Below are 26,254 nucleotides of genomic sequence, written 5' to 3' on the forward strand. Positions count from 1 at the left end.
CACCCCAATAACCGTTTCAGCAGATGTACTTGAGTTCCTCATGACAAAATTGTTCCCATTAGAAGAAAGTGTGTCTCCCATACTGTTTGCTTATGCAATGAATGCAAGGTCTTGCCCTAATTTGCACGCACCTCAACCCCCCCTGGGAAGAAACGTGGAGGAGGGTTTCATAAAAATTTTTTCCCATTAAAATGGAGTGGTTCACCTATACTTGGAATGACCATACACTAAGTGTATGGGCTGACAAACATTTCGCCCTGGGGGTACATATCAACATAGTGTGTAAAATTTTTTTTAGGGGCATCATAAACACCTTGGAAAACAGTAGCGTGGTTACCTACACAGCTGCTGCTGGTAAGGTGCAGGTTTTTAGTAAAAATATGGCGAACGAATCATTGGATTAAGTGTTCAGGAAAAGGGGCATGGTGTTGACAGGAATGTGAAAGTATATGATTAATAACATCAGTGGCTACGGGAGGTATGAGATCAAGGTTCTAGCCTACAATGATGAGTTGTTTAGTCAGCCCACCAGGAATTACCAGAATGTGTTTCATGCCCGTCAGAAGAACGGTGTAACAGATGCGCATGTGAACATCGGCCTAACAAATGCCTGTAAAAAATATGTTGCCAAAGACAAATGTGTCCGTTTAAAGGGCAAAGTGCAACATGCTCGTGAGATGCTGAATTAGAGAAAGCAGATCAGTGTTGGAGGAAAATCAAACAAACTGGTGGATGCTCGTGAAAAACGAAGTTTAAAGAGGAGTGCACCGTCCGTAACTGTCAACACACCCGTGGTACAAGGTTTTCACCTTCACTAATGACGAGTGGACATGCTCGCCACTACTCGTTACTCACCCGAGTATCACTGTACTCGGTGTACTCGGCGAGCACCGAGCATTTTCATGATTACTCGGCAGGAACTGGGGTCTCCAACCTGCATTTTTGGCTGGCTTTAGAGACCCAATCACCATGCTAGGATTGTCTGCCAGGTTATGAAATGCCGCAGCCATCTTTGCTGTGGTCTTCACTGATTGGCTGGCCGCACAGCATCATCATTCAGCTCCGGATTCAGATAGTGTAGGGAGAGCTGCTGCCAAGAAAAGGGTCATATTTGGGGATTTCTTAGTCAGTGTGGGGTCTACCATCCTAAACTGCTCGAATCCAACTAAACCAACATTCCTTCTAAGGACTAATTCTGGAGTATATAGGTTGCAGTATTAGGTAGGCAGGGGAGTGTAAGTCACTCTATACATATCAGTGCAAGGCCTGCAGGCACTGTATGTGGGTATATAGATATCATTGCATACATCAAGATGGTCCATTCTCTTACTGTCAGCTGCTGCTACCTATAGCATATATTGAAAGTATACACCTAGCCCCACGTGTAATTGGCTAGGAAAATATTTTTTGCCAGGTTAATAGAGATTATTTTATTGCAAAGCAATCCAGAGCCCTTTTTATCTCCATTTGCCTTTTGACACTGCACAATACAGCCAGATATTTTTCCTAACATCATGAAAAGCCAGCAATTTTAAAGGGGTCCCAAAAATCACTTTTGAGTGCACAGAGAAATCTTTCATTTTTATGTGGTATGGTAGAGTAGAAATTTTTTTGAGTGTCTTACACAATTTTTTGACACCATTGTAAAGGGGTGAAGAAGAAGAAGAGCCGGAAGGATGTTACCTCTCCTGCTCCGTGTCCGAACTCACATAGCCGCCGGGTAGCAGGGTTGCCGGGGGGAAGACTTGCTGACATGGACCGACTGCACCATGTGACCATAAGGGGTAGTGGGGGAAGAGAAGGAGCGGTGGGCCGGAAGCTGAGCAGACTGAGGGCATGAAAGCAGAGCATGCCAGAGTCAGAGCAGTGTGCGTTACATAAAGAGCAGGCTGCAGCACCGCGCTCCAGGAGAGAGAGGACTCTCCGTCAGAGGGCTGTTACTGAGGGGTGAGATATAGAAAGCGCTGTCTGTGAGTACGTGGACACGTTAGTAGTGTTGAGCGATACCATCCGATATTGAAAAATATCGGATCGGATTGGATTGAACGATATCCAAAAAGTATCGGGTATCGCCGATTCCGATCCCGGAAGTCTCATTCAAGTCAATGGGACCGAAATATCGGAATTAAAAAAAACCCTTTCTATCCTTGTAGGTTAATTCTACATGAAGAAAAACAACTAATAATAATGTAGAATGTATTGGGGGAGGCGGAGGAGACATTAAAGCCATAGAGGTTTAGCCCAATCAAATGGAATAGCAGGAATGATTTTTTTTTTTTAAAGACGTTCGGAGTTACAAAGATATTGACTATGTTAACCTCTTTTATATTTTGTCAGATATGTATGTTTCACTACTTCCATGCTCTTCACCTTCTTTTTTACTTCTCCCACACTTTCTCCTTCATGATCCTCAGCAGCAGCAGCAGCAGCATCTTTTTCATCAACTTCTTCTTCACCTTATTCATCTTCTTCTTCACCTTATTCCTATTATTCTTTTTTTTTACATTCTTCATATTCTTCTTATTCAACTATTATTCTTCTTCATATTCTACTTCTTCATCTTCTTCCTATTATTCTTCTTCATCATATTCTTATTTGTGACAGTCATTCCTGTAGTTGTTATCTATAAAAGTTTGAAGATTACACCTTCCGCTCTGCCTGTCACAAAAGATTTACAACAGGATTTTTCCGCTTTCAGTTTGGCCTGCAGCAGCAGGCATTTTCCAGGGGCACCATGAGAAGGAACGGACTCACCCCCATACACTGCTTAGTCGTCTTCTGCTTATAATTTAGATAATATCATTTGCTCTGATTTATAGTCTTATGCTTAATGTTCTTCTGCTTTTGGTTTTGCTGCTTCTTGGTCTTCTGTCTCTTGTTGTTCTGCATCTTGGTGGTTGTCTTCATGTTCTTTGTCCTCTTGGTCATCTTCTTCAGGGTCATCTTTTTGGTCTTCATCGGTTTGGTCTTCAGGGTCGTCGTCTTCAGTGTCGTCGTCAGGGAGATCCAGAGTGAGATCCAAAAACCATTTCCACAAGCTCGAACTTGGAAAAGTAGCAGAAGGTACAAGAAGGCTGAGGAAATGCTGAGAACCAGATGATGGTACTGGAACCCGGATGGTTAGCAGAAGGAACAAGAGCAAATGGAACTAGCGAGGACCAGCTGACGGTGCTGGAACCCGGAGGGGCAGCATTAGGAACAAGAGTCAATGGCACAACCGTGGACCAGCTGACGGTGCTGGAACCCGGTTACTAAGCAGGAGGTACCTGTGCTAGAAAGCACTACCAAGGACCAGCAGACGTTGCTGGAACTCGGATACCAAGAAGGAGGCACCTAGGCCAAAGGCACTGCCGAGAACCAGCTGACGGTGCTGAAATCGGATGGGTAGCAGAAGCTGCAAGAGCAAATGGAACTAGCGAGGACCAGCTGAGGGTGCTGGAACCCGGAGGGGCAGCAGAAGGAATAAGACCCAATGTCACAACTGTGGACCAGCTGACGGTGCTGGAACACAGTTACTAAGCAGGAGGTACCTGTGCTAGAAAGCACTACCAAGGACCAGCAGACGTTGCTGGAACTCAGATACTGAGAAGGAGGCACCTAGGCCAAAGGCAATGCAGAGAACCAGCTGACGTTGCTGGAACCTGGATGGGTAGAAGAAGGTACCCATGAAAAACAAAGTTGCAAGGCCGCGAGCCGGCCGCAGTTACCGAAACCCACAGTCCTACAGGGGGTGCTTGTCCTATTGGCACTACGGACCCAGCCTTTATTACCAGAAGCCGCAGCCCACATAGGAAGCACCTAAACTGCAGGCACCATAGGCTTGGCTAACCCAATCGCAACACGACAAGACAAGGTATTGGTGGCAAAGTGACGTTGACACTACCTGGAAACAGCAGGCGTGCTGGACCCAGGCTGGGCAGGAGGGAGTACCCGTGCCAAAGACACTGCTGAGAACCAGCTGACGGTGCTGGAACCTGGATGGATAGCAGAAGCTACAAGAGTCAATGGAACTACCGAGAACTAGCTGACGGTGCTGGAACCCAGAGTGGCAGCAGAAGGAACAAGAGCCAATGGCACAATCGTGGACCAGCTGACGGTGTTGGAACCCGGTTACTAAGCAGGAGGTACCTGTGCTAGAAAGCACTACCAAGGACCAGCAGACGTTGCTTGAACTCGGATACCGAGAAGGAGGCACCTAGGCCAAAGGCACTGCCGAGAACCAGCTGACGGTACTGGAACCCAGATGGGTAGCAGAAGGTACCCATGAAAAACAAAGTTGCAAGGCCGCGAGCCGGCCGCAGTTATCGAAACCCACAGTCCTACAGGGGGTGCTTGTCCTATTGGCACTACGGAACCAGCCTTTATTACCAGAAGCCGCAGCCCACATAGGAAGCACCTAAACTGCAGGCACCATAGGCTTGGCTAACCCAATCGCAACACGACAAGACAACGTATTGGTGGCAAAGTGACGTTGACACTACCTGGAAACAGCAGGCGTGCTGGACCCAGGCTGGGCAGGAGGGAGTACAGTGCCAAAGACACTGCTGAGAACCAGCTGACGGTGCTGGAACCTGGATGGATAGCAGAAGCTCCAAGAGTCAATGGAACTACCGAGAACTATCTGACGGTGCTGGAACCCAGAGTGGCAGCAGAAGGAACAAGAGCCAATGGCACAATCGTGGACCAGCTGATGGTGTTGGAACCCGGTTACTAAGCAGGAGGTACCTGTGCTAGAAAGCACTACCAAGGACCAGCAGACGTTGCTTGAACTCGGATACCGAGAAGGAGGCACCTAGGCCAAAGGCACTGCCGAGAACCAGCTGACGGTACTGGAACCCAGATGGGTAGCAGAAGGTACCCATGAAAAACAAAGTTGCAAGGCCGCGAGCCGGCCGCAGTTACCGAAACCCACAGTCCTACAGTGGGTGCTTGTCCTATTGGCACTACGGAACCAGCCTTTATTACCAGAAGCCGCAGCCCACATAGGAAGCACCTAAACTGCAGGCACCATAGACTCGGCTAACCCGACCGCAACACGACAGGACGAGTTGGTGGCAAAGTGACGTTGACACTACCCAGAAACAGCAGGCATGCTGGACCCAGGCTGGGCAGGAGGGAGTACCCATGCCAAAGATACTGCCGAGAACCAGCTGACGGTGCTGGAACCCAGAGTGTCAGCAGAAGGAACAAGAGCCAATGGCACAACCGTGGACCAGCTGACGGTGCTGGAACCCGGTTACTAATCAGGAGGTACCTGTGCTACAAAGCACTACCAAGGACCAGCAGACGTTGCTGGAACTCGGATACCGAGAAGGAGGCACCTAGGCCAAAGGCACTGCCGAGAACCAGCTGACTGTGCTGGAACCCGGATGGGTAGCAGAAGCTGCAAGAGCAAATGGAACTAGCGAGGACCAGCTGACGGTGCTGGAACTCGGATGGGTAGCAGAAGGTACCCATGAAAAACAAAGTTGCAAGGCCGCGAGCCGGCCGCAGTTACCGAAACCCACAGTCCTACAGGGGGTGCTTGTCCTATTGGCACTACGAACCCAGCCTTTATTACCAAAAGCCGCAGCCCACATAGGAAGCACCTAAACTGCAGGCACCATAGACTCGGCTAACCCGACCACAACATGACAGGACGAGTTGGTGGCAAAGTGACGTTGACACTACCCAGAAACAGCAGGCATGATGGACCCAGGCTGGGCAGGAGGGAGTACCCATGCCAAAGATACTGCCGAGAACCAGCTGACGGTGCTGGAACCCAGAGTGGCAGCAGAAGGAACAAGAGCCAATGGCACAACCGTGGACCAGCTGACGGTGCTTGAACCCGGTTACTAATCAGGAGGTACCTGTGCTACAAAGCACTACCAAGGACCAGCAGACGTTGCTGGAACTCGGATACCGAGAAGGAGGCACCTAGGCCAAAGGCACTGCCGAGAACCAGCTGCCTGTGCTGGAACCCGGATGAGTAGCAGAAGCTGCAAGAGCAAATGGAACTAGTGAGGACCAGCTGACGGTGCTGGAACCCGGATGGGTAGCAGAAGGTACCCATGAAAAACAAAGTTGCAAGGCCGCGAGCCGGCCACAGTTACCGAAACCCACAGTCCTACAGGGGGTGCTTGTCCTATTGGCACTACGGAACCAGCCTTTATTACCAGAAGCCGCAGCCCACATAGGAAGCACCTAAACTGCAGGCACCATAGACTCGGCTAACTCGACCGCAACACGACAGGACAACGTATTGGTGCAAAGTGACATTGACACTACCCGGAAACAGCAGGCGTGCTGGAACCAGGATGGGCAGGAGGGAGTACCCGTGCCAAAGACACTTCTGAGCAGCAACTGGCGATGTTGGAGCCCAGGATCAGTCATGGAGCAGGCTGAGGCCTAATTGCAGCAAGTTTTATAGGTTATGTAGTGTGAATGTGGAGGCAGCCGGAGAATTTGCCGTCCACACAGCAGGGGAGCAACTGACGTTACTGAACCCCACTATCACAGGAGCTAGTGTTTTTCTGTGTGCGCACAGCGCTTCCGAGCAACAACTGGCTGTGTTGAAGCCCAGGATCAATCATGCAGCAGGCTGAGGCCTACTTGGAACAAGTAGAAAATCGGATGTTGTGTCAATGTGGAGGCAGCAGGAGACTTTGCCATCCACACAGCAGGGAAGCAGCTGACGTTACTGAACCCCACTAACACAGGAGCTAGTGTTTTTCTCTGTGCGGACAGCACTTCCGAGCGACAACTGGCTGTGTTGAAGCCCAGGATCAATCATGCAGCAGGTTGAGGCCTACTTGGAGCAAGTAGAAAATCAGATGTTGTGTCAATGTGGAGGCAGCAGGAGACTTTGCCGTCCACACAGCAGGGGAGCAGCTGACGTTACTGAACCCCACTAACACAGGAGCTAGTGTTTTTCTCTGTGTGGACAGCACTTCCGAGCGACAATTGGCTGTGTTGAAGCCCAGGATCAATCATGCAGCAGGCTGAGGCCTAATTGCAGCAAGTTTTATATAGGTTGTAGACTACTACTGATTGTAACCGTGCTCCACTTAGGCCTTTGGCTCCACTGTCTCTAGTATTGTTCCTGGCCTCCAACCCCGCCAGTTGCTGCTCAGAAGTGACATCTGCACAATCCACACTTTTTCTTGTGTTACTGGGGCTCTGTCACGTCAGTTGATCCCCTGATGTGTGTCCGGCAATGTCTCCTGCTCTGTCCACATTCCCACTACTAGTAATGGGAATGTGGACAGAGCAGGAGACATTGCCGGACACACATCAGGGGATCAACTGATGTGACTGAGCCCCAGTAACACAGGAACAAGTGTGGATTGTGCAGATGCCACTTCTGAGCAGCAACTGGTGGGGTTGGAGGTCAGGGGAAATACTAGAGACAGTGGAGCCAGAGGCCTAAGTGGAGAACGGTTAAAAATCAGTAGGAGTTTCAATGCGGAGGAAGCAGGAGACTTTGCCGTCCACACAGCAGGGGAGCAGCTGACGTTACTGAACCCCACTTACACAGGAGCTAGTGTTTTTCTCTGTGCAGACAGCACGTCTGAGCAACAACTGGCTGTGTTGAAGCCCAGGGATTACAGTTCAGGTGGTAGAAACATGAACACAACAGGAGACCTGGATACTGTTGCCAACCAGTTATTTATTCTGGAAGAGGACTGGCAAATTCTGGCGAGATCCAGGCCTTGTTCATTTTCAGAAAAGTAAGCCGGTCAATGTTATCGGAGGATAGTCGCGTGCGACGGTCTGTTAGTACACCACCTGCGGCACTAAAGACCCGTGCCGATAATACACTGGCAGCAGGGCAAGCCAGCACCTCCAATGCATACTGGCTAAGCTCTGGCCATGTATCCAGCTTAGAGACCCAAAACTTGAAGGGGGAAGAGCCGTCTGGGAGTACAATGACAGGGCAAGACATGTAGTCTGTCACCATCTGACGGAAACGTTGCCTCCTGCTGACTGGAGCCGTCTGTGATGGTGTAGACATTTGTGGCAGACACACAAAACTTTGCCACATTTGGGCCATACTGGTCTTGCCTTGTGCTGAGGCGCTGCCTCTGCTCCCTCTTTGTGCAGAGCTTCCTCCACTGCCTCGACACACAGAGCTGCTTTGTAAAGCACTAGCAGCACTGCTCTCGGGTGGAATGGAGAACATGACGGACTGCACCAGAGTGTCTTGGTACTCCCGCATTTTACGCTCCCGGATCAATGGTGTTATGAGCCTTTGTAAGTTGTCCCGGTAGCGAGGATCTAGGAGGGTGTACACCCAATAATCAGTCGTGTTGAGAATGTGGGCGATGCGGCGGTCGTTTTTCAGGCACTGCAGGATGAAATCAACCATGTGCTGCAGACTCCCAACTGCCCAAGAAACGCTGTCCCCTGCTTGAGGCGTCATCTCTGCCTGCTCTGCATCATCCCACCCTCGCTGTACATACTGCATAGAGCATTGTGTACCTCCCTCCTCTGGAGAGATGTCTTCCTCCTCCATTGACTCCTCCTCATTCTCAAGTGTCCCCTGCCTAGGACTTTGTGAGGATCCACGTAGCACAGATTGTCCAGATGCAGATGGCATTTGTGACTCCTCATCCTTCACCTCTTCCAAAACCTCCTCCCTTAGTGCTTGCAGTGTTTTTTGAAGCAGGCAGATAAGGGGGACAGTCATGCTGACTAGTGCATCATCTGCACTCGCCATCCGCATGGAATCATCGAAGGCACGCAAAATGAGGCAGATGTCCTTCATAGAGGCCCACTCAGTGGTGCTGAAGTGTGACCGGCGCACAGTGCGACTTGTTTGCGCCTGATGCAGCTGGTACTCCATTACTGCTGCCTGCTGCTCACACAACCGCTCCAACATATGTAATGTTGAATTCCACCTGGTGGGTAGGTCAAATATGATGCGATGTTCCGGAAGGCGTAATTGGCGCTGCAGAGCTGCAAGGCACGATCTTGCAGTGTTGGAACACCGCAAGTGAGCGCACTCTATGCGGACCTTGTGCAGCAGTGCATCAAGATCCGGATAGTCCCTCAGAAAGCTCTGCACGACCAAGTTCAGCACATGTGCCAGACATGGGATGTGAGTGAGGTTGCCTAGGCCCAGAGCTGCCACCAGATTTCAGCAATTGTCACACACTACCAAGCCTGGCTGGAGATTCGCTGGCAGAAACCACACATCGCTCTCCTGCTTGATGGCATTCCAGAGCTCCTGCGCTGTGTGGCTTCGATTCCCCAAAGAAATTAATTTCAGTACGGCCTGTTGACGGTTGGCCACGGCTGTGCTCATATCAGTCATAACAGGCTCCTGCAGCGCTGATTCTGAGGAACTTGAGTAGGAGGAGGAGTCAATGAGTACAGACTGGATTCCTGCAATCCGTGGAGTTGGCAGAACACGTACAGCGCCACTCTCCAGATCTGTACCCGGCTCCTCAACATTGACCCAATGGGCAGTGAGGGAAAGGTATCGTCCCTGTCCATGGTTACTGGTCCACGCATCGGTGGTCAGGTGGACCTTGCTACTGATGGCGTTTAGTAGCACATGTTTTATTTTTCCCTCCACATGCTTTTGCAGGGCAGGGAAGGCTTGCCTGCTGAAATAAAACCGGCTGGGCACGGTGTATTGTGGGACTGCCAATGCCATGAAGTTACGAAAGGTGTCAGTCTCCACCAGCCTGAATGAGAGCATTTCAAGGGCCAGTAGTTTGGCAGTGCCAGCATTCAGAGCCTGTGTTCGGGGATGGTTTGCCGAGTATGGCCGCCTTTTCTCCCATGCCTGTGCTACCGATGGCTGTAGAGTGGCCTGGGAGTGTGAAGATGACTGCGAACGTGGTGCTGTGGGTGGAATGTCACTGGGTCTCTGGACAACAGTGCCAGAGGTTCTTCCTTGGCGATCCTGTGAGGAAGCCGAACCAACTGTGTGTGAGCTGGAGGAAGAGGCCCCAACACGAGCTGAAGAGGTGGTAGGTGGTGCTGTACGTTGGCCTACGTCTTCAGTGTGTCTGTGTAACTCCAGCTCGTGCTTGGTCCGCACATGTTTCCACATATTTGTGGTATTGAGGTTGCTGACATTTTTCCCTCTTTTGACTTTCTGATGACACATCTTGCATTTGACAAAGCAAATGTCATCTGTAACTGAGTCAAAAAAGGACCACGCACTGCAAGTCTTGGGAGCGCCCGTTTTGGCTTTTGGAAGAGGAATGCTCCTAACTGGTGCCGAAGTGGAGGCTACAGGCAACCAGGTCTGCCCCCTCCCTCTCCCTCCTGTTATGTATTTAAGGAGTGTCACACACACACGCTGACTCTGTATAGATGTGACTGTAATGCGAATGGCAGATATACAATACTGTTTGAGAATCGGACAGCTCTGTACGGTGTCTGTATGGAAAATTGTCAATCTCCGTCTATTTTTATACGGAGTGACAAACGCTGTCTCTGTGTAGTTTTGACCATTATCAAACATCAGATATACGAAACTGTTTGAAAAGCGGACAGCTCTTTAAGTTGTAGGTCTGGAAAAATGGAAAATCTCCTTGGTTTGGTTTTCCAGAATCACACATAGATAGCTTGTATTTGTCCGTGATACAGTCGGTTCACTGTAGTGTGTGAGGAGCATACACCGCTATACGGTGTCTGTATGGAAAATTGTCAATATCCGTCTATTTTTATACGGAGTGACACATGATGACTCTGTATAGTTTTGACCATAATCAAACAGCAGATATACGAAACTGTTTGAAAAGCGGACAGCTCTTTAAGTTGTAGGTCTGGAAAAATGGAAAATCTCCTCGGCTTTTTCTTCCAGAGTCACACACAGCTTGTATTTGTCCGTGATACCAGCCGGTACAGTGTAGTGTGTGAGGAGCGTACACCGCTATATGGTGTGTGAAAAAAATGAACGCTCGGTAACTCACCAGAACAAAATAATAAAAGTTGAAGTGCTTTGAGAAAAGCAGTTTGAACAGCAGTGTGCACACAGCAATGCAGCTATCAGGTAGCCTTAAAAGGCAGCGTAATCACCACCAGCGCTGCTACACACAAAAATCCTCCCCTTTCACTGCACACTAACTGGCTTAACACTAATCACCACACAATTCACATTACACCTCACCCTCACAAGGGTACATGACATTGTACACATTACACTTTACATTGTACACAGCACTGATACCTTCAATGGGGAACACGAGAATATGTCCGTCTCCTTACACTGTGAAGAATGTATGTGCTGCTACTTTCATCCATTATTTTCAGGTGGATTTTGGGTGGAATCTGCCTGAAAAAGATGTTTCATGCATATTATCCTGTGTTTGGATTAGCACAAAATGGTTTGGGTCTGGAGACCTATGGCTTGTCACAAGTGTGAATCCAGCCTAAGATTGTGTTTGACTTTCAGTGCTTGAAAAGTTTTTAAGAAATTCCTTGGAGACCTCCGAATGTTGCATCAGAGGCTTTTTCATTCTTGAGATTTTCGATTAATCAATTTTTTTAAAATTTAATGAAACAGGCAAATTTAAATTAATAACATGTACATTTTTAGATATAGTTAAATATTTAAAAGTCAGTAAAAAAATTTAAAAAAACATATATAAAAAAGAAAAGGAAATTCTTACTTAACACTCCTCACCCCTACTTCCCCCCCAAAATAAAATAAAGTTTAATGCAGATTTTAAATGTAATTCTGAATATGCTATCACAGAAAGAATTTGTTGACTTTTTTGTTACAAATGTGGTTCAATTAATAATAAAATATATAGGCTTGAAATATTGTATATCCGGATAGTAAAAAATATGTATTTTGGGGGGCCCAATTGACTATAATCACATGTATGTTTAAACAGAGAAAAAACTGTTTTACTGCTTCTGTCTTCTTTCCATGTTCCTCAACAATCTATGACAGCCAGTACACACAAATTAGTCCAACATACTGTAAATTTATTTAATAACTAGCTGAAGAGCCCGGCGCTGCCCGGGCATAGTAACTAACTGTGGTTAGTTATAGCAAATTATAATTATCCTCCATACCATAATCCCGTGCCCATATACCCATCATTCATATCTACGATCCCATAGGCCCGTGCCCATATACCCATCATACATATCCTCCATCCCATAGTCGAGTGCCCATATACCATCACACATCCTCCATCCCATAGTCCCATGCCCATATACCCATCATACATATCCTCCATCCCATAGTCCCGTGCCCATATACCCATCATACATATTCGCCATCCCATAGTCGAGTGCCCATATACCCATCACACATCCTTCATCTCACAGTCCCATGCCCATATACCCATCATACATATCCTCCATCCCATAGTCCCGTGCCCATATACCCATTATGACATCATCATCACCATGGCAACTATTGACATAATCGTCCCCATTGCAACCTATGATGAATCAGCATCGCCATGGTAACCATTGTGACATCATAATGAAGGGCGGGGCTTGATGCGCACACACTTTTTCCCCATTACGTAGATAGGGGCAAAATTGTTTGGTGAATTGGAACGTGCGGGGTTAAAATTTCACCTAACAACATAGCTTAGGACACTCTCGGGGTCCAGATGTGTGACCGTGCCAAATTTTGTGGCTGTAGATGCGGCGGTGCGCATGCCTATCCCGGACATACACACACACACATACACACACACACATACATACATACATACACACACACATACATACATACACACTTGAGCTTTATATATTAGATTAATAAGAAGTTTTCCTGTTAATCAGTTGGTTTATTGGGTTAAAATACAGTACATTGAGCAACAACAAAACCCCACATACTTTTTAAATTAGCTTAAATAATGGGTGTACTGATTTGGTCAAAAAGGACAGTTTCTTAGGCTGGTTTCACATTAGCGCTTTTTAAGCGCACGCATGGCCGGGGGTAGCTCCGCCCCCGAGCCGGCTCTCTGCCCGGCGTGCCCGCCCCTTGCTTGTAGCGCCGCCTCCTAGCGCACAGCGGCGCCTGCGATCGGCGCACCCTATCTTTAGCATAGGGTGCGCAGATCGTGCGCAGGCCGTGCGCTAGTTGCGCTTTGACCTGCGCTGCGCACCTTTGACGGTGCGCTGTGCGCGCCAAAATCCGAAAAGTTTGATTTTGGCGCGCACAAAAGTGCGCAACGCAGGTCAAAGCGCAACTAGCGCACGGCCTGCGCACGATCTGCGCACCCTATGCTAAAGATAGGGTGCGCCGATCGCAGGCGCCGCTGTGCGCTAGGAGGCGGCGCTACAAGCAAGGGGCGGGCACGCCGGGCAGAGAGCCGGCTCGGGGGCGGAGCTACCCCCGGCCGTGCGTGCGCTTAAAAAGCGCTAATGTGAAACCAGCCTTAATGTTAATGTTCGGTACATGGGATGTCCGAGTTTCATTGGTGAAAAAAAAAGTTATTTCACAGAAATCTAAGCTTTAATTGTTGAATAGCTCATAGTTTCTGTGAATTTCTAAACTTTATATATATATATATATATATATTTGATGGAATAATGCAACTTTTTGTGTTTAAAGCTATACAACAGTTATCCCTCACTGATTGGCTGGCTGCCAGGGAGCCATAGAGCACTGAGAAAAAAACACATTGAGATGCAAAACTTTGCAAGGGAGACCTTCATAAGAAAACAGAAAGAACTGGATGTGAACAGTCAGAGAAACCTTATTGATTCATTCCTTGCAAAGCAACAAGAGGTATGGTATGCTAGTATGTAAAAGTGGTCCATTAGTAAATTTTGGTCTTACAAAATGCTGACCATTCCGAATAGGAGAGCAGTAGAGGTGCTAAAAAGTGTGATTCCATCTCCAAGATCTTACAGTAGTAGTAATAATAATAATAATATTAGCAAATACCTCCAATTAGAGATGTAACATCTTTTTTCTGATAAGCTATACGATGTACAATATAAAATAATATTGTGGGACCGTGTTAGCCAGAAAAATCGATGTAAATACTTATGTCCCCCAAAAAATTGAGAAAAGTATTCAAGGAGTGATACCTTTATTGGCTAACCAGAGAAATGATATTTGCACGCTTTCAAGGCTCAGAAGGCCCCTTCATCAGGCCTAAAAGCTTGCAAATATAATTTCTCTGGTTAGCCAATAAAGGTATCACTCCTTGAATACTTTTGTCAATTTTTATTGGGACATAAGTTTTTACACATGATAAGTTATGTCACTTACCCCAAGTGCAGGACATCACAGTAGCTTAGGTATACATGGTTACAATCAGTATCAATCAACTGTCACTATATGAGAAGTCGTAACTAGTGATGAGCGAGCACTAAAATGTCCGGGTGCGCATTACTCGTATCAAACATTTTATACTGCTCGAGTGCTCGTCATGATTTACTAATTTAATGGAAGTCAATGTGAAACTCAAGAATTTTTCTGACAGACCCTCCCATGATGTCTGGGGGGGGACAGAAAAATTGCTGAAATGAATGGAATCAGTTCTGAAATGGACGCATCTCGGACTCCTAGGTCGCTGCTGTTGTCAGAGAATTACTCCACTTGTATGGACTGACAGTGACATATTCAAAGCAATAAATGGATTTTACAGGAAAAAATGTAAAGAAATATTTTTTCCTGTATAATGACTTGTATATAAGGCAAAATCAAAAATTGAAAAAAAAACCTCACCTCCTCCACCCCTTAGACTAAGCATTTGCTCCATGTTTGATAAAGCATACACACACATACATTCATTCTTAGCTATCTAATAGGATGACGACCGCTGTCCAGACCTGCATCCCACCACAAGAACCACTCTGGAGTAATCCCTGAACAATGAAATCAATCATCCTCAGTGACAAAGTGAAGAGCTATGCACCCCAATGTGGTCTCAGGGTATTGACTCTTCTAAGATTCTGCTCAAACTGAGTGCAGCTGTGGGACCCTTTTTTCAGAGATGATGCCCCTTCCAACATTCAAAAAGCTGAAAGGGTCTTTAGTAGATATGGGTAGTCAAGCTGGGCTATCAGACAGTCACCTCTGTAGCTGTTATGTCATCCTTCCTATTGTAAATCATTTTTATAGGGCCATCATAGGCAGCAGGGTTGCTAGAGGAGTGAAACCACATGTGGCAGTTTCCCTAGTCAAGGTTTAAGTGTTCCTATTTTTGTTGGTGTATTCCTATTCTCATGCTTCTCTTCACACCTAAAACAATGATTTGCTGTTCTTGTTCTTTTTTACCTCCTCCTCCTCCACCATATCCACAGTCATCATGTGGCCCTCACTCAATATTTAGAGGGCCATCAGAGGCAGTGGGTTTTCCAGATGGAGAAGGTTCCACTCAGCCTCCGCACAAGTAATGAGTGGCCATGGATGTATGACATCTGTGAGGAAACAAACAAGATGAAGAGCGGCGATGTTGCCATAATTAGTGTAATTATCCCGCTTATATATCTAATCAGGATGCCTGTGAAGTACCTTTGCGTGAAACGATCGCCATCCAGCTCGTTGTTACACTGATCACTTTCCTGTCCTGGATATATAAAATTGCCAAAATAAAGTGAATTTTAAGGATGGTGAGTGCCACTCCTCCCTTACATGCTACATGGACATTGGTATTGTTTTTTCATGAGTGGGCACCCAGAAGTCCCATGTGGGCAGCCATAAAGCGGATTGGACATTTATAAATAGCTGAGCACAAGTGCAGCAGTAGTGTGGATCATTTTTTCTTAATTGGAATTTTATGAGAATATAATTTATTAAAATTGCCCTGAAAGGACTTTATGCTGTGAAATGCCAGCGCTGTAAGGACATAATCCCCGAATAGATACCTCTAAGACACTCTCCCTAAACTTTCACTACACTAATTATAGCTCAGAGCAGTATTATTTGGGAATTGAAGCTATTTGAATTAGCCCTTATAAAGACGGCTGCTTTAAGGTTGCATGTACTATAATGCAATGAACCCTGCCTAAATGCCTGTAATAAGCTAGCCCTACTCCCGCAGCTAAGCATGCACTAATTACAGCTAGCAGCAATATTGTGAATTAGCCCTGAAAAGGACTGTTTGTTTAATCTTGCACCAGCATGTACTGGAACGCCGACACACTGTCCCTTCTCCAACAGCATCTCTCCCTACACTATCTCTGGATGTACTGCACCAATATGGCACCACCGAGTCTTCAGCATCTCTCCCTACACTATCTCTGGATGTACTGCACCAATATGGCGCCACCGAGTCTTCAGCATCTCTCCCGACACTATCTCTGGATGTACTGCACCAATATGGTGCCACCGAGTCTTCAGCATCTCTCCCTACACTATCTCTGGATGTACTGCACCAATATGGTGCCACCGAGTCTTCAGCATCTCTCCCTACACTATCTCTGGATGTACTGCACCAATATGGTGCCACCGAGTCTTCAGCATCTCTCCCTACACTATCTCTGGATGTACTGCACCAATATGGTGCCACCGAGTCTTCAGCATCTCTCCCTACACTATCTCTGGATGTACTGCACCAATATGGTGCCACCGAGTCTTCAGCATCTCTCCCTACACTATCTCTGGATGTACTGCACCAATATGGTGCCACCGAGTCTTCAGCATCTCTCCCTACACTATCTCTGGATGTACTGCACCAATATGGTGCCACCGAGTCTTCAGCATCTCTCCCTACACTATCTCTGGATGTACTGCACCAATATGGTGCCACCGAGTCTTCAGCATCTCTCCCTACACTATCTCTGGATGTACTGCACCAATATGGTGCCACCGAGTCTTCAGCATCTCTCCCTACACTATCTCTGGATGTACTGCACCAATATGGTGCCACCGAGTCTTCAGCATCTCTCCCTACACTATCTCTGGATGTACTGCACCAATATGGCGCCACCGAGTCTTATATCGACCCAATGACGCGATGCAGCCGGCCACTAATAGTAATACCAGAAGCAAAAGTGGTCGTTACATTTCCATGATTGTCAGGTAATCCTCCCATGTTTATTGGCTAAAAAACAGCCGTGAAAAGTGCTTAACGAGGGATCAGGCATGGCGGATGAGTACAGAGTATCTCGAATGCCGTAATACTTGGACCTCTAACTAATAAGGAGTAATGAGCATGTTCACTCATCCTTAGTTGTAACCATGGATACTTAAGCTTCTGCAATGCCCTGCACATGCGGTAAATGACATAGCAATTCAGAAGAACTATTACATTTCTAATTGGAGATATTTACAAATATTACTACACCTACTACATATTGGGATATGATCTTAGAGATGGGAATACAATCATACAGTTTAGTACTGTTTTAGCATTAGAATGAATGTGAAAGTTAAATCTTACCGTAGCGAGCACATCTCCGACAAGTGCTCTGGAGGGCGGTTCTCATGTCCGAAGTGCTCTCAGATCTCTTCATTAAAGGCTCCACAAATTGTGCCATCTGCTTTTGAGTGATTATTGTGGGGAATAAATGCTTAAATGCATGTATAACTGAAAAATAGTGCAGGAAGGTCTGATTAAAGGAACTCTGTCAGCGCAGAATGACTGTTCTAACCAAGTACAGGCGCTTGGTGCTTCGTAGCGAGGCCAGTCACTTACAGTGGGGGAAAAAAGTATTTAGTGGGCCACCAATTGTGCAAGGTCTCCCACTTAAAAAAATAAAATAAATAAATCTTGCCAAATCAGACAAGGTGATTTTCTGGATTTGTTTGCTCATTTTGACTCTCATAGTTGCGGTCAGCCTCTATTGATAATTACAGGCCTCGGCCTCTCTCAGTTTCTTAAAGTGGGAGAACTTGCACAATAGGTGACTGACTAAATACTTTTTTCACGCCCTGTATATACTCCTTCCCACCTGCTTGGTTTCCATCTATCTCCATCCTTCTTTGGCTCTATGAAATTTGCGCTGTCAAACAAAAAAGTGGTGGGTGGAAATTGAGGGAAAATAAGCAAGTGGAAAGGTGTATTCAACCGATTGTCCCTTCTGTGATACACTGAGTGACGGGACTTAGATTGAACAGTTATTCTGTGCTATTAGGAGTCCCTTTAAGAAGCAGGTCTCCAGTTACCCCTGTTGGTCAGAATTGCTGTCAGACTGCCTTTACAGAAGCACTCTTTAAAATTGTTTTTTTTTTTTCCCTTTATATAATGCTAACTAACTATTAATATATTTCAGCAGTGTTTTTTTAATGTCATCCAATAAAATCTTAATTAAATTGATATATTGTAAAACTTTTAACATGGGCATCATGTGATTTCCTGCATGACCGCTAGTCCAGTGCCTGCACTAATACGTAGGCAGGAAGTCACAATCTAATTTGCTGTGACCTACTGGATGGCCCAATCACATATCCAATTCTTCCTAGAGACCCTGAGACCCTTCCCTACCCAACACCACCTTCCATGTATCTCTTTTTCCCCACCATCTGTTTAGATTCTTCTGATGCATTGTGACTGAATTTTCAGTGTATCCTAGAAGGTGCAGTTTTAGATTGCTCTCCCCATTTTTATGCCTTATGATGAACAAGTTTTTCACACTATATGATGCTTGAAAGAGTTTTCATGTTTTGACAATCCATACCTAGGTCAACAAAGCCACAATCATAAGCTAAATGAATTTGTAGTCAATGTTCAAGTTGCAACTTTTCCATTTTATTGGCATAGATTTTGATAGGGGTGCCGGTTCCTACAGAGAGAGTTGTTCTCTACAATGTTGGCACCCTTGAAATTGCTTCAGAAAATGAGCTATTTCTCTAAGAAAATGATTGCAATCACACATGTTTTGTTAAACAGGTTTATTTCATTTGTGTGTATTCGAGCAACACAAAACAAGGGGAAAAAAGGTAAATTGAGCATAATTTCACACACAAGCCCAAAACGGTCTGGATAAAATTATTGACACCTTTCCAAAATTAACCAAAGACAGAAGCATAATGATTAAATGCCCTGTTATAAATAAATAAATAGCATAGTGCGTCAAAATAATATACAGTACTTCTTTAAAAAATATTGAGAAAGCCATCCCACCACTCCATGGTGACCGTAATTGGGACAGTTCTAACTCTAACATTAAAAACCTCACAGTGTGTCAAGTGACATACATGTGGATAAGGGCTGAGAAGGACTGGGGCCAGCTAATGCCATCGCTCCACTCCATGGTGACCATAATTGGGACAGTTCTAACTCTAATATTAAAAACCTTACAGTGTGTCAAGTGACATACATCTGGACAAGGGCTGAGAAGGACTGGGGCCAGCTAATGCCATCCCACCACTCCATGGTGACCATAATTGGGACAGTTCTAACTCTAATATTAAAAACCTTACAGTGTGTCAAGTGACATGCATGTGGATAAGGGCAGAGAAGGACTGGGGCCAGCTAATGGATGCACAGCTATGGGAGACCACATCAATATAATGCCCGGCTCAAAAAAAGGCAGGTCACAACTTTTATATATATAGATAACCCTGTTTCAGGCGTGTGATGCTTGTTCAAACAGGTGTGGGCAATATGAAAATCACACCTGAAACCAGTTAAAAAGGTTAGAAGTTGACTTTGCATTGTGTGTCTGTGTGTTCCACGCTAAGCATGAAAAACAGAAAGAGAAGAAGAGAACTGTCCGACGATTTGAGAATCAAAATTATTGAACAATATCAAAAATCTAAAGATTAGAAGTCCATCCCCTGATATCTGGATGTAAGTTGTTATGTTATTTGTATATAGGGGATTTAACATTTTGGATATGAACAATATTTCCATTTATTGACATTTTAAAAAAATAAAAATAAAAAAGCCTCCTTAGTCTTTTTAGGATCAAACATCGTCTCCCACCAGTTGCTGCACTTTCTGTTCCCCTTTGTCACTCAATCTTTCAAGAAACCATCTGATACACAAACTATATCCCCATCCTTCCTGTCTGCTATTTATAGGGAGTCAGTAGCAAACTGGTGAATGCAGGCTGCTGGTCCTGGGGTACAGACAATGGAAATATTGTGCTGCAGATCATCTTAAGCTTTAAGTTGCATAATTGAATTCATAAAACAAACTAATTACCCAAACTGTATATTTATATCTTACAAAGGGTAAGCCAGAATCTACGTTATACTTTCATGATATAAACTTGGTCAAACTGGTGAACAACTTATTTGCTGCTGGAATGGAGACCACAGCGACCACTCTGCGATGGGGCCTTTTGCTAATGATGAAATATCCTGAAATCCAAAGTACGTGAGTAATATGAAATTGTGACTGATAAATGAACTGAAACAGATACAAACATAGATTTTTGTACTGCATCAATGCAGCAATTTATGGTACCGCAATGGGCACTAAATCACCCTCCGCTTATTAATGTCATTGTATTATATAAATGCAATTGTAAGAATTGTGTACTTGTCATAAAGAGGACCTGGTCATGATTAGTAATACGCGAATTTGTTCAGAAAACAGTCGCCAAAGATAAATTCGTCACAAATATGGCACATTCAGATTAGTGGTCGGAAACACGAGCAAAATTTTTTTTAAATCGGGAAAAATCGGTAACATTTGGTAAAATTGAGGAGAAAATATTTGGTTTCCCACAATAGTATTTTCAGCACATTAGCAACAATAATGACGATGTATCATGAGTGTATGGCTCGTGTTTGATGAGGGGAGGGAGTTTGCAGAGCTCAAAGGTGCGGTGTTCTTGTAAACAGTCATTTCTTTTTTCCTAACTTTATGTGTGCACATTGCGGCTAGCGAATCAGGTAGCAGGAAACATCCACAATGTTCTGACACAACGGCTTGTGCCATTGACTGCTGAAATCACATGTCCTCGCCATAAAAATAGTGGACATCTTGTGTTAGCGCCATTTTAACATGGTAACAGCACAGAGCGGCTGCTCCTCATGTTGGCAGTGTTAGCCGCATGATTTTAGCTAGTTAGTTAGGTGGTTGTATATCAGTCAGATAGTGTAGCTAGCTAATGTCCAGTGTGGCTGTGAAATTTACCTTCCAGCACTTTTTTTGGCCATTATTGAGATCCACAAAGAAAGCAAGCGGGGCACGTGTCCTACAGGTGCACTGCTTCTAATGTGCTCCATGCACAAGTATAGCATTCTAGTTATTTTTTTTTCACTAGCTTAGGCTACTTTCACACTTGCTTTTGTTTGCAGTGTGTTTTTCCCTCAAAAAAGCGCATGGAAAAAATGCATACAAACGCATACAACTGCTACGTTTTTTTCAAGCATTTTTATGCGCATGCATGAAAAAAACGCAGCGTTTTTATGCGTTTGTATGCGTTTTTAGTGTGTTTTTACCACGTTTGCGTTTTTTTCCAACATTAGTTGGCCTCACCAAAAAAATCAAGATAGGGTTAGGATTAACACTAACCCAAGCCATGACTTTACTAACCCTAACCCTAACTCTTAACCAAACCATACTAACCCTAACCCTTAACCAAACCATACTAACCCTAACCCTTAACCAAACCCTACTATCCCTAACCCAAACCCTAACCCTAACCCTAAACCCTAACTAACCCCAAACCCTAACCCTAAACCCTAACTAACCCTAAACCCTAACCCTTAACCAAACCATACTAACCCTAACCCAAACCCTAACCCTAACCCTAAACCCCTTAACTAACCCTAACTCTAACCCAAACCCCTAATTTCCATTGTCTAATGGTCAACAAAAAAACGCATGCGCAAAAAAACGCATACATGAGCATGCCAATGCGCACCCATAGACTTACAATGGGTGTCTTGCTGTAAAAAAACGCATTGCGCGCGCATGCGTTTTTTTAGGCAAGTCGGACGCCCAAAAAATGCAACAGGATGCATTTTGTGCGCCCGGGCGCACACCACAAAGAAACGCATGTGCGTAAAAACGCATACAAACGCATGTGTATGCGCACATAAGCGCATCCCATGCTAAATATAGGGGGGGGAAAGCGCATGCGTTTTTTAGCGCTAAAATACAGCGCAAAAAACGCAAGTGTGAAACCAGCCTAAATGTGAAACAGCCTGCTGTATCCCACGTTGGTATTTTGTGGCGGTGATTGAACCTGTCTGCATCCGTAACGTGCATTAAAAAAGAATTGTAATATTTTCTGTTGCTGAATGTGATACAGCCTGCCGTATCCCTCATTTTCATGTTATGGCGGTGATATGAACCTTTCTGCAGACCTAATGCGCATTAAAAAAAAATTATATTTTTTGTTGCTTAATGTGATACAGCCCGCCGTATTCCACGTATACATTTTGTGGCGGTAATTAAAATATTTATTTTTTTCGGTTGATAAAGGTGATACAGCCAGCTATATCCATCCTTTTCATTTAGTGGCGATGAAATTGTTCTGTGCGCAGAGCTGTTGCACGGTAAAATTAATTTATTTTATTTTTTTTCAAACGTATTCTTCTGTAACTGACGTCATACAGAAGGGGACATGTCACTTTGAAATTGTTTGTAGCGTCTAGTCAATGTTATACACACCTTATCAACAGGCCCAAAAATATTCTTCTGTTGCTAATGTCATGCAGTAGGGAACATGTCACTTTGAAATTGTTTGGATCATCTTGTCAATGCTATACAGATGTTATCGACAGGCCGGAAAAAAATTTATTCTGTTACTAACATCATACAGTGAGGGACATGTCACTGTTTGGGACATCTATTCAATGTTTTACAGGCCTTAGGCTACTTTCACACTTGAGTTTTTTTGCGCTGCGTGCGCAGTGCAAACGTGCATAAAAAACGCATCATGCGTTTTTTATGAATTTTCTTGTTTTTTGCGCATAGTTTTTACAACCATGCGCACGTCAGCACACCCATAGACTATAATGTGTTTTTGTGTGAATTTCGTGCGCATTGCGTGCTCATCCGTTTTTTTTTAGACAGGTCGAGCACACAAATAATGCAACAGGATGCATTTTGTGCGCCCGGGCGCACACTACAAAAAAACGCATGCGCATGCAAACGCGTACAAACGCATGACTATGCGCACACATGTTAAGTATAGGAAAAAAAAGCGCATGCGCAAAAAGATGCAAGTGTGAAACCAGCCTTAATCGATAGGCTCCAAAAAATTCTTCTGTTACTAACGTCATACAGTAGGGGACATCTCACTTTGAAATTGTTTGGAGTATTTAGACAATGTTATACAGGCCTTATCGACAGGCCCCCTAAATTTTTTTCTGTTACTAATGTCATACAGAAGAGGACATGTCACTTTGAAATTGTTTGGAGCATCAACTCAACTACAAACCCTGTCTTATGAGGAAAGGTTGCAGGATTTGGGAATGTTTAGTTTGCAAAAGCGAAGACTGAGAGGAGACTTAATAGCTGTCTACAAATATCTAAAGGGCTGTCACATTGTAGAAGGATCATCTTTATTCTCATTTGCACAAGGAAAGACTAGAAGCAATGGGATGAAACTGAATGGGAGGAGACACAGATTAGATATTAGAAAAAACTTTTTGACAGTTAGAGTGATCAATGAGTGGAACAAGCTGCCACGAGAAGTGGTGAGTTCTCCTTCAATGGAAGTCTTCAAACAGAGGCTGGACAGACATCTGTCTGGGATGATTTAGCGAATCCTGCTTTGAGCAGGGGGTTGGACCAGATGACCCAGGAGGTCCATTCCAACTCTACGATTCTATGATTCTATTTATACAAAAACCTACAAGAGACAAATTGAGCAAAAGCCCTGATGTAATTAAAATAAGTAAAGAGCAAAAGTGCATTTTAATGACACAAATTTCTTAGTAATACTGTTTTTGATCAAAAAAAGCATAAAAGCCAGCACACCATCAAAAAGGTGACTCTGATCAGGACAGTCCTGCACTGTCTAATATTAAAAACCTTACCATGTGTCAGAGTTGACCTCGGTGTATGAATAAGGGCAGATAAAAGGACCAGATCCCAACCAGTGGATACCAGTCTGGGAAATACAATTTCCAGCTCAAGATAGGGAGGCCGCACCCTGGTTTGCACTGAATGCAAAAATACAAATAAAAAAACACAAAAATTGAGCTTGATTTGAGTTAGTATACATGCAGCACATAAACGCATGTATACCAAAGTATGACCTTTCCCAGACTGGTGTCCACTGGGTGAGACACAGTCCTTTTATTTGCCCTTATTCACACACTGAGGTCAACTCTGACGCATTGTAAGGTTTTTAATATTAGACAGTGTAGGACCGTCCCAATCAGAGTCACCTTGTCGACGGTGGGATGGCTTTTATGCTTTTTTTTAATCAAAAACAGTATTACTAAAAACTTTCTGTTATTAAAATGCTCTTTTACTTTTTACTTATTTAGTTACAGCAGAGTTTTTGCTCAATTTGTCTCTTGTAGGTTTGTATATTTTATGGCCCATGTGAACATGCGTTTATGTGCTGCATGTATACCAACTCAAACCAAGCTCAACTTTTGTGTTTTTTCAATGCTATGCAAGCCTTACCGACAGGTACCCCCAAAATTCTTCTGTTACTAAAGTCATAGAGGGCCGAACGTAGCATGTTGCATTTTGGCGCGCTCGGCGCACCTTCAAAAGTGCGCAGCACACGCTAAAATCCTACTAGCCGCATGGCCAGCGCACGATCTGCGCACCCTATGCTAAAGATAGGGTGCGCAGATCACATGCGTCCATGTGCGATAGTAGGCGGCGATGACCGGATGGGGCGGGCAGTGAGCCGTCAAGGGGTGGGGCTTAGCGGCACCGTGCGCTGCATGGAATAAACGCTAGTGTGAAACTAGCCTTATATAGGCCTCATCCACACAGGAAAAAAAATTGTTACTAATGTCAAACAGTAGTAGATATCTCATTTTGAAATTTTTTGGAGCAGATTGTCTTTGTCATACAGGTCTCATTGACACTGAAACAATTCTTTCTGCTGTGAGTAACATGACTAATCATGCCATATTTCACCTTCTAATTTTATACTGCTGAAATTCAGCTGTGTGCAGAGGTTATGCAAAGTAAAAATTCTATTATTAGTTGCTAATAGTGTTCTCCTAGCACACTCTCCGAGCAACATGACTGGGAAAAAGTTAGGTCATCAAGGAAGGAGGATTAGGCTTGGTGTTTGAGATGTATGTGGGGTAGGTGTTAATGTTTCTGAAGCACTAGTGAACCACTAAAGTGACATCGCATCCAAAGACACCTGACCACTTCTGTTACTGGATGTTTTAGTTTTTAGTGTGCTGCACTGTTCTTGCACAATTGTAGTCTCTGATGTCTTTAGTGGGGCTTTTTGTATGTGCCTGCTGTTGCTGCTGCTGCTGCTGGAGATGTTAGCAATAATTTGTGGAAATGTGAACAGTCCAGCTTTCATGCCCATCAGCTGGGTTGGGTGTAGTCACGATCTGTCAGTCCCTATTATACTATTTCTACTGTAGTAAAGCTACTGCCAATTTGTTAGTGTCTGACACTAATTTTTGTAAACGTATAGATTCCGCCTTGGGTCTCATTCATGAGTGTTGCCTGTAGCAGTAGGTTTCCGATACTGGCAGTCCTCCACAGCTCTTTGAGTCAACTACCTACCTGTGTTACTATCCTCACATTTTTCTGACAACAGTAATCTATGAAACTGATATATGTGCCACCTGAGTGTGGTTGAGCATCATTTTCAATTTTGGGGGGGTTTTACCACTTATATAGCACAAATAATTCAACATTTGCTTTACAGACATTACTTGCACTATCATCATTGGGACTCACAATCTAAATTTACTATCTGTATGTCTTTGTAGTGTGGGTAGAAAAATAATTACTGGGAATAAACCCTCGCAAACATGGGTAGAACATACAAACTCTTTGCAGATGCTGTCCTTGATGGGGTTGTAACACAGGACTACAGCACTGCAAGAATGCTAATATTTTTGCGTTGACAACTGAACATTTCTGTGGTTGGAAGGCTATCACTGCGATTCAACCGTTGTGCCTCACTGCTATGTTGGGGAAAACCACTCTCAAGATTGTCTTTCAGAATGTTTTGATGCTGCACCATGGGCACATCCCTTTCTAGGGGGGAATCAACAGGCAAAATTTACTTTTGTATTGTGGATAGAACAGACTGGCAACTGAGTGGTTTGCATTATCTAATATATAAAGCTCAAAGTGTGTATGTATGTGTGTATGTGTGTAGTGTGTGTGTATGTTTGTATGTCCGGGATAGGCATCCGCACCGTCGCAGCTACAGCCACAAAATTTGGCACAGTCACACGTCTGGACCCCGAGAGCGTCCTAAGCTATGTTGTGAGGCGAAATTTTAACCCCGCACGTTCCAATTCACCAAACAATTT

General features: G+C 44.8%; 1 protein-coding gene across 1 annotated transcript in view; it reads left to right on the forward strand.

Annotated features, from left to right (window-relative positions):
* Positions 1-26,254, forward strand: part of LOC141098570 (cytochrome P450 2B4-like) — a 98,902-nt gene that overhangs the window by 37,460 nt on the left and 35,188 nt on the right. Inside the window, exons 7-8 of the mRNA XM_073586475.1 lie at positions 13,523-13,699; positions 20,044-20,185. Coding sequence (XP_073442576.1) covers positions 13,523-13,699; positions 20,044-20,185 — 319 coding nt within the window. The remainder of the gene's footprint in view (positions 1-13,522; positions 13,700-20,043; positions 20,186-26,254) is intronic.

This window comes from Dendrobates tinctorius, unplaced genomic scaffold, assembly GCF_039654945.1.
Source record: "Dendrobates tinctorius isolate UK_male_01 unplaced genomic scaffold, ASM3965494v1 ptg000093l, whole genome shotgun sequence".
In the NCBI taxonomy this organism is placed as follows: Eukaryota; Metazoa; Chordata; class Amphibia; order Anura; family Dendrobatidae; genus Dendrobates; species Dendrobates tinctorius.